This window comes from Macrobrachium rosenbergii, chromosome 54 (assembly GCF_040412425.1).
Source record: "Macrobrachium rosenbergii isolate ZJJX-2024 chromosome 54, ASM4041242v1, whole genome shotgun sequence".
In the NCBI taxonomy this organism is placed as follows: domain Eukaryota; kingdom Metazoa; phylum Arthropoda; class Malacostraca; order Decapoda; family Palaemonidae; genus Macrobrachium; species Macrobrachium rosenbergii.
Window position 1 is genome coordinate 22,693,326 of NC_089794.1, and position 9,840 is coordinate 22,703,165.

The 9,840-nt window shown below is 38.5% G+C and overlaps 1 protein-coding gene across 2 annotated transcripts; it reads left to right on the forward strand.

Moving 5' to 3' along the window:
- Nucleotides 1-316: 316 nt before the first annotated feature.
- Nucleotides 317-6,325, forward strand: LOC136834875 (gastrula zinc finger protein XlCGF57.1-like). 2 transcript variants are annotated; one of them, XM_067097694.1, is made up of 4 exons: nucleotides 623-733; nucleotides 2,978-3,105; nucleotides 3,237-3,381; nucleotides 3,978-6,325. In XM_067097694.1, the coding sequence occupies exon 4, from the start codon at nucleotides 4,581-4,583 to the stop codon at nucleotides 5,961-5,963; it is 1,383 nt and encodes a 460-aa protein (XP_066953795.1). In that variant the 5' UTR covers nucleotides 623-733; nucleotides 2,978-3,105; nucleotides 3,237-3,381; nucleotides 3,978-4,580; the 3' UTR covers nucleotides 5,964-6,325. The 2 variants fall into 2 exon arrangements, with proteins under 2 accessions (XP_066953794.1, XP_066953795.1); XM_067097693.1 differs by lacking the exons at nucleotides 623-733; nucleotides 2,978-3,105 and adding an exon at nucleotides 317-415.
- The last annotated feature ends 3,515 nt before the right edge of the window (nucleotides 6,326-9,840 follow it).

Consider the following 9,840-nt stretch of genomic DNA (forward strand, 5'->3'; position numbering starts at 1 on the left):
TTTTCAGCAATGGAATTCATTTAGTGCACCCTTTGTTTTCCTCGTATAGATTTTGGAAAGTTTTTTTTTTTATCAAGTTAGTGTTGCCTTGATGATGGTTATAAGTATATATATATATATATATATATATATATATATATATATATATATATATATATATATATATATATATATATATATATATATATATATATATATATATATATATATATATAATCCTCTAACCTACCCTGTTTTTCTATCTTATCCTTAGCTTTTTATTATAATCACGGGCTCGCTGTATATTTTATTCTTTTTTTCATAAGGCCTTCTAAACATACATTATATTTATATGCACAAGGGATAATGGGCCCTTACAGGGGTTTGTGGACCCTGAAGCCAAGACCCAGGTGTTGACTCTGGAGGCCAGACTACGGTAATTATAAATGTCTCCTTTTTCATTTCAACGGCAAATACTGTATGCCATTTTGCCGACTGTTCAAAAAAAAAAAGTCATAAAGAAAAGCCGGTTTTTTCTATAGCATATTTATGGAGTAAGAAAACTTATGACCGGTTATCACATCCAGGTCTAGAGTAGGTCCCTGACTCCATAGACCTGAGAAGACCTTATGATGGCTAGTACTCAACACGGCGAAACAGTGGTTCATCTACACTTTCGCCGTGTTTAGTACTAGCCCCCTTGGGGGTCAAATGTGTTTTCGCCGTGTTTAGTACTAGCCCCTGATGGTCAAATGTATTTCGCCGTGTTTAGGGCTAGCCCCTGGGGGTCAAATGTATTTTGCTGTGCTTAGTACTGTCCCCTGAGGGTCAAATGTATTTTGCCATGTCTAGTACTAGCCCCTGGGGGGTCAGATGTATTTCGCCGTTTAGTACTAGCCCCTCGGGGTCATGTATTTCGCCTTGTTTGGTACCAGCCCCTGGGTGACAAATGTATTTCGCCTTGTTTGGTACTAGCCCCTGGGGGTCAAATGTATTTTGCCATGTTTAGTACTAGCTCCTTGGGGTTAAATGTATTTTGCCATGTTTAGTATTAGTCCCTGAGGGTCAGATGTATTTTGCCATGTTTAGTACTAGCCCCTGGGGGGTCAAATGTATTTTGCCTTGTTTAGGACTAGCCTAGCCCCTGGGGAGTCAAATGTATTTTCCGGTGTTTAGTGCTAGCCCCTTGGGGGTCAAATTTATTTCACCATGTTTAGTACTAGCCCCTTGGGGGTCAAATGTATTGCACCATGTTTGGGACTAGCCTAGTCCCTGGGGAGGCAAATGTATTTTGTGGTGTTTAGTACTAGCCTCTGGGGGTCAAATGTATTTCACCATGTTTACTGCTAGCCTAGCCCATGGGGAGTCAAATGTTTTTTGTGGTGTTTAGTACTAGACCCTGGGGGTCAAACGTATTTCATCATGTTTAGGACTAGCCTAGCCCCTGGGGAATCGAATGTATTTTGCAGTGTTTAGTGCTAGCCCCTGGGGGTCAAATGTATTTCACCATGTTTACGACTAGCCTAGCCCCTGGGGGTCAAATGCATTTCACCATGTTTAGTACCAGCCCAGCCCCTTGGGGTCAAATGTATTTCACCATGTCTAGGACTAGCCTAGCTCCTGGGGGTCAAATGCATTTCACCATGTTTAGTACTAGCCCCTGGGGAGCCAAATGTCCCCAAGTGCATTTCGCAAAATTGAAACTTAGAAAAAAATCCTCAATCATTTACATATATATTTTATTTTTTGTTGTGATAAATATTAGTTTGCAAGAATTATGTACCGAATATTTTTTTAAGTTTTTTTATGCGGCTTCGAAAGATATAATAAAAAAATCATTTAGCTTCAGCTGGACCAACTGAATTGCACTCTTAGACTTTTACCGGCACTAAAATGTACCATTCCTAGGCCTGGCGTTAATTTCATGAGCCTGTTTTAATACATGCTTCAGCTAATGTCTTTTTGGCCTATAAACTATATCGTGGCGATATAGCTGCAGAAAAGGGAGCTAGGTAATGTAGGCTGGTCACACAGTCTGGCCTGGGCCACCTCAGGACATTTCAGAGGATACACAGCTTAATCAGGCCTATTTTTTACCTAACCTTACGTCGGACATCGTACCCTTATCTGGCGGCAGTCCTGGTCGTTTCGGCCTTGAGTCATTTAGGCCTTAACATCCAAAACAATGCAAGACATTATGTTTATGGTATTTACTGTCATTATTTTTCGTTTTACATACATCCCCAAGGGGCTGATAGTAAACACGGCGCCCATTTTGCACATGAACGTGCTTACGGCCGAAATGAAAGCTGATAAAAGATATATTTCATTTGGGATACACCCTAACCTAACCTTCCCTTCCTTTAACATAACCTTGACCTATGGTAGGGTGCTGTGCCCTGACCTGGCGAGGCCCACAGCGCCTCCATTGACGTTCCTAAATGCGTTATGGAGCGCAGAATGATGTCTGTGTAACTAGTCTATTCTGCACCATCACCCCATACCAATGATAAACTTCGTGTGATGACCCACATAAGTATAGTTATTTTCGTAGGGGGAAGTCTTGTACACTTGCTTCTCCTTTTAAGGAGTGTACTGGTTCGGCTTTGCTGCAGTGGGAGAAGTTTGGTAAGTGGAGGAAGGACAAGAGGCATTCGCTGTTTTCCTGGGGGAGGGGGAATATACACCCTTAGGATGTCAGTGAATCCTTCTAGTTCCTTTCTCCTGCCTTCTTCCATCCTTATCCTACTGTTTGGTAGTCCTACCCCTTCTAGGAGGGCTGGTAATCGTAGTAAGGATATGAAGTCTCCCCATGATCTCTCCTCCAGGGACAAAGTGATGTCGTCATTGGAGTACCTGTGGGTGTATCGTCATCTTTGGTTGTGGCCTTGACCAGTCCTTCATTAGTTGCATTCATTTGTGTCAATATATACATATTAGTGCTTTTATCTGATTTTCCTGTTAAGTACAAAATACAGTATAATTTTTATTTTTCCAGACTTGAAATTCAAGTGTTCGACAAGCAACAAAATTGACTAAGTTGAAGTCTGTTGAGAGTGATAGAGTATTTCCCTATTACTTCATAATTTTGTATACACTTCTATCATCTGTAATAATAGATATGATGTTAGTAATGATTTTTTGTTTCTTTCATTTTTATGCAGTTGCTTTTAGCACATTAGTAAGTGCAATTTGAAGGTCTTTGATTAGTACTGTAATAATGTATATTGAAGTCTGAAGGTTCTCCACCTTTCCAGATTGAACTGTCTTGAGGATCTGAGGAATCTTACACAGCGTAGGCCTGAGGACTACCGTCAAGTTATTTATCAAGTGAATATGCTGAAATTCATGTGCGTACTTACGTGATAAGTACATTTATTTTTTCAAGGAAACTGCTTTGGGGTAAGTTTCACCATGCATTAATCACCATTTTACTTATTGTAAACAAAACTGAGCATTGCACTTACCGGTCGTTTTGGCTTAAGGAAAATATTAAAATTTTTCTCTGCATGAAACGTGAAAGCGATGTACAGTACTTTACTCGTCATTCTCCAATTAACTGACTCATGAGAATAATGACATCCCAGTAATTCTGGGAAATGCTGTACTTTTCCCTCAAGGGTCATTGTTCCTGCTGTCATGTGGTGCCATCATTTCCATGTAGGCTAATACATGTACCTTGAATAATTACTCATCAAGGTCTGCTTATGTCGTTGAAGTGATAATCCCCATAAAAAAGTGAACGCAGCTGTGTGTATGTAGCATCAGGTGGCTTGGAAATGCTGTAAAGTATAGCCTCTCGTAAGAATTTCATTGCTGTGTCAATAAGTGGTGTTGGTCATGTCCACCTTTTGTTAAATAGCTGCTTCCATGGAATTGACTACAATTGACATCAGATGTTTATTGAAAACTTGTGATTTAATTTCAACTTACTCATATTGTTCCGATCCACTTACATCAAACCATTTCCTAATTCCGTGTTGGCTTTTTCGTTTCAGAGTCCTCTTCAAAGCAGCCGTCAGATTTTGACATCGACTGAAAGTATTGGGGGTTTTACATTTGTAAAACCTTTTAAAATTGTGATGGTATTAATGGCTATTTTTCATTAAACATAAATATGTTACTTTTGGATGCTAAATTGGCAAAAGCAGTGAATTATTGTACCAGTATTTTGTAAATACTATGTGAAATTCCATTCTGAAAGATTACAATTATAGCACCAGCAGTGCAATGAGGTTGTACTGCTGGAAAATGAAGGTGGCTGCACTACTTTGCAATGATGTTTTAGGAATTCATTTTTAACCGGACTTGAATGGAAGTTTTTGTGTAACAAAAACTTTTAATAATATTAAATAAGGGTTTTATCTGTCATTTTTAAACGCCGCCATCATGTCCACAATGAAAAAATGATATATAATACATTGCAGGGTATGTGTAAATGAGAGTTATAAAAAGTTCATTTACACTAAATACAGAATGGTCTAGTAGGGAGCGGACAGATTGGTTTATATTGTAGTTGTCCGTTTTATAAAGTGTGACATCTCAGATATGAACTGTAAAAATTGGCTTTGATCCTACAGTGCATTGAAAGTTATGAAAATATGGCAACACTGAAGAACAGGAAGGGAAAAATGAATCCCGAAGGTCCCCCAGAATTTCATTCGAAAAGTAAAAGGAAAGGTACCATGTCAGTCTCCCTAGTCAAGCAAGAAGATGAAGATGCAGTCGGCTCCAGTGACGATGCAGAAGATCCATTATCAGAGTCTCAAAATAGACACGGAGAGGAGGACTTTGTTGGCTTCAGTGATGAAATTGACAATCCGCTATCACCCTCTAAAATTAAGCAGGAAGACGATGACGCGGTCGACTTCAGTGACGCCGCCAATGATATGTCTGTGCCTTTTAACCCAATTGTGATATTCAAAACAGAGCCAGAAATATACGAGGACAGTGAAGAACCAGAAATAAATAATGACAGTGACGGAGAAGTGAAATATGCAAGCATCTTGGACTCAGCAGATAGTGATATTCCAAGGAACCATTTGGAAATGCAGACTAATGAAGAGCAGTTAATGAGTGACGTCTGTGGAATACTGAATGATCAAGAAAGTCATCTTAAAAAAGGCATGCAAATCTGTAGTGGAAAGAAGCCTTTCGTGTGCGTGAGTTGTGGAAAACAGTTTCGTATGAAGTCCCAACTCAAAATCCACATGCAGAGTCATTCGGGAGAGAAGCCTTTCAAGTGTAGTGACTGCGGGAAAGCGTTTACTTGGAAGAAAGGTTTGATTAGGCACATAAGTAGTCATACAGGCGAGAAGCCTTACGTATGCAAAGAATGTGGGAAAGCGTACGCCAAGAAATGCAGCCTCCTTTCCCACCTGAATCTCCACTCCGGAGAGAAGCCGTTTAAATGTAGCGAGTGTGGGAAAGCGTACATAAATAAAAGTCACCTGACAAGTCATATGAAGGTTCACACGGGAGAAAACACGTGCAGAGAGTGTGGGAAATCTTTTTCCCACACAAACGAGCTCAAAAGGCACATGAACTGTCACACAGGAGAGAAGCCTTTCACGTGCACGATCTGCGGGAAGGGATTTTCCGAAAACAGCTCTCTCAAGAAGCACATGAGGATGCATACCGGAGAGAAGCCTTTCCGTTGCACGGAATGTGGGAAAGCTTTCTCTCAGAGTAGTCACCTCTCGGTTCACATGAACAGCCACACAGGGGAGAAGCCATTTAAATGTGGTGAATGTGGGAAAGCATATTCTATCAAAAACAATTACATAAATCACATGATCATTCACACTGGCGAGGAGCCGTTTAGATGTGGCGAGTGTGGGAAAGCCTTTTTCCCAAGGAGTAAACTCATGAGGCACATGAGAACTCACACTGGAGAGAAACCGTACAAGTGCAATAAGTGTGAAAAAGGCTACGCTGACAAACGCGACCTCGTGAGACATATGGCCAGTCACACTGGAGAGTGATGTTTTAGTACTGCTGACTGCGAGGAAACGTTTTCCGAGAAAAGTGCTTTTACGACTAGTGTCAGGAAGACATTTAGACGCAGTGAATTTGGAAAAGACTATTCTCATGAAAGTCAGTTCACAAGTCACACTGGAGAGAAAATTTATTCGGTGAATATAGGGAAGCATATTCTTTTTATGATAAATCAAAATAGTCACAAGAAGAATATCCATACCGGACTGAATGCACAGGAAATGAAGGAAACCTTATTTGCAAGAATGAATGTAAATGAGATTAGAAACTGTTTTATCTGCCCTTTCTATATACAAATTTTTTTTCAGTCTGTACCGAAATTTACACAAAATAGAAACATGCACCTATATGAAATTGTTTTCTTTAACAAGGTAGCTGAGGATGACAAGGTAACTGATGGAGCTGACAGGGAAATACAACCTTGGTGAGGACATTTTGTTTGCAAATTATTTTGATGGTTATAATGTCAAACAAGAAATTGTGAATTAACCACAATAAAGGTAAATTCAGTAGCATTTTCTGAAAGAATGGTAAAAAAAAAAAAAAGTTGGAATTCATGGAGAAGTCGCCTTTGTAAGAAGCATTGGAAAAGGCATTAATACTTGTGAAAATAATTTGATCGAACAGCTATGAATCAAGCTGAACAGTTAGATATATGCACATCAAAAGACAAGTCTTGAAGAACATAAGCCAGTGAAACCTATCTTGCGCTCACTGTAAAAAAATTATTTTCTGGAAAGAGACAGTATCATAGAAAAGTGTTTTATTTCCAAATGAAAATTCAATCTTGCATACCAAAACCTAATTAAAAATTTCCAACATATCTTTCAGAGGCATAAACAGTATTTTAAAATACTTTTACTAGTCTCATTTGAACAAGTTCAGGCTCCAGATTGAAGTCTCATTACCTCTGCAGCTGCAGAACATATTCGTTTTCCAAGTCATACTGTGAGGCCAGAGGAGTGACCCCTATAGGTAAAGCAGCTTGTATCTGTGACATTTTTAAGAAAGAAACAAAATGACTGTGCAAGAGCTAAGAATTTCTCTAAGCAGGGGAGAAATAAAGACTACTCATCATTTAGTTCCCATTCCCTGGGAGTGTGACTGAAATCAATGGTCAAGTCTGAGTGGCCATATTGATTATTTCATGTTTATGCCTTGCGGGTTCTCTTTTCTTTTTGAAGTATAAACAGAGATCGTTCATTTCCGATGCTTCCACAAGTCTAAATTTGACAGTGACTGTGGATTTACACAAGTGTATGAGAACATAGACAGGACCAGGAAGTTCCCAAGTAGTAGATGATAGCTTCAACAATTTTGACTTGATTGATCGCAAATTTGACCTTAACCTTGACCTCACTATTCACACCGGTCACATTATTTGAGTATGTAAGTCAAATATGAAATCTTTGTCGTGGATGCTCCAAGAGTCATGGCCAAGGTTAAACTCCTATTTGACCTTTCACCTTCCTTCAATGTCCCCCTACCACCCTTGATACATCGAAAGTTAATTTCTGTAACAAAATTGAAACAGTTGTCACATTCACTAGGTCCATCTTTGGTCAAATTATCATAAAAGTTCACCGTAACTTTCTGCGTAATCCTGTTACAAGTCAGACAAACATGACAATATACCATTCAAGCTACTCAAAAGATATAGGAATCAACCCACTTTCATCTATTTCCCTTAAATAGTAACCAACCTAGATCCAGTGAATGGAAATTGGAACTTTAAGATTCAACACTTGTCCTGGTGGGAATTTCTTTTGGAGCAGACGACGAGCTGAGGTTTGGACAGTGTTATTCAGTTCACGAATAATGCTTTTTCTCGTGTCTCCTCAAATTACTAGAGGGGCTTTGAGGAGCCTGCATCCATGTCACTCACTCTTTAGTATTATTTTATGTATTTATTCTAAATTGAGGTGGCATGCCATGGTAGACCACGCATGGCAAGTTTGGCAAGTGTTGCTGAAGCTATGCAGTTGTAAATAAGCTTATGATATAAGACTGAAGGGGATAAGCATTGAAGATAATGGGCTGGAATGGTTCGAGAGCTACCTCACTAGTACTACTACTTTTAAGGTAAAAATTAAAACCATAAATAAGGTGACAAATGAGGGACCACATGGTAGTGTCTTTGGACTATAAAACTATCTTGGATTACAACAGAGGGTTGGATGGGTTGAAAGCATTTGAAATTAAATAATATGGAAACAATATACAGTATTATCGAGGTGAAAAAGAAACTTAAAAATTTATATTAAAACTACAAATATATACAGAATTGCAAATGGTAAAGACAATCTAGAATAAAGAAATTTTAAAATATTTTGTACATAACCATGCAATTTCAAGACTACATTACTGTTACAGACTCTACGATGGTCTACCAAATTATTTGCCAAAATAGTAGTTAACATGGCAGTCAAATTGGTCATCTAATTTTCATGGATTATGGTCAGGCCAATCCTAAATGCCTACCTCTTAAATTGAGCAATGAATGAAATATGTGCTGTGACACACACAACAATGAGGAATCATAACTAAAACATGTAAAAGACACTTTATGGAAACATGCCACTGAAACCATTCATATATGTAGAAGCATGGACAAATAAATTCCATATTTCTAATATTTCCTACCGTAGCGTTTAATTTTCCTATGCTACCTGAGATTTAAAAAAAAAAAAATGCTGTAAAAGCCTACATTCAGTACTATGGAAAGTCTTATTAGATGCACCATCTGTAACCCCATCCATTTGCATGCACCGAGTTACAGTTGACCAAAAGAAATTCCGTGAGGAAATACAGTTGAGATGGTAATGGAATATAGAATTTAGGCAATGGCCATGCGCTGGGACCTATCGGGTCATTCAGAGCTGAAAGGGGAATTGACAGCAAGAGGGTATGAAATATGTAACAGGAGGAAAACCTCGCAGTTGCACTATGAAACAATTGCTAGGAGAGGGTTGAGGAAAGTTAGACAGAAGAAGGAGAATATGAACGGAGGTGCAGTTAAAGGAACGAAAGAGGTTGCTGCTGCAAAGAACCTTCAGTAAAGGCTACAGTGCACCACGTGTAGTGCAATGAAGACACTACAGGGGAGGAAACATATAGCAGTTTATGCCATATATTTTACTCGGTAATCTTCCTTCAAGTTTTTCAGTTTGCAAGTAAATCAGCTTCAGAAAGATAATTAAAATCATAATCAATGAACTTGCTACTTCACTACAGTGAGAAAGCCGGACGTGCCATCAATTTACGAAAGTGGTGCAACCTTTTTATTTACTTTTTTAAAATTTGCTACAAAAACCTGGTAGTGTCTTTGAGATCAGAGTGTCTTCTACACTGGAAAATACGGTGGTCTCTCTATTCTCGGTACCAGACGAATGGTCATCTACTATTCTGACGATACAAAACATGAAAAAATGTCTAAATAAAAACTATCTTCAAAAACAGGTATTAATAACCTCAACTCCCTTATTTTTCTTTTTTTTTCAGACAACTGGTGCCTCTATATAAGCTTCATTATGATACGCTTATCTAAAGTATGTTATGCCTACATATCTTCCTCCAGGCTACAGCTGATATGTAGTTTTCCCATACCATACAAATTTTGCAGTGGACTGGATTGCTAATGAATACTCCTATACTTACCACTACCCGTGCATGGTCTACTTCCTTGCTCAATATTTGTCTAATTTCCTTTAATGATGAGAAATATCTAATATTTTCAATTTATTCTGTCTCTTCCAACCTGTTTACTGAGAAGCACTGTGAATGCAAAAAATGAGAGATAATCTTTAACAAAAAAAAAACACAACTTGATACATTCTAAAGGAACAGCGATATCAATAAACAAGG

Excerpts from the sequence above, each read along its gene's own strand:
- LOC136834875 (XM_067097693.1), top strand. The coding sequence starts at position 4,581 with ATGGCAACACTGAAGAACAGGAAGGGAAAAATGAATCCCGAAGGTCCC.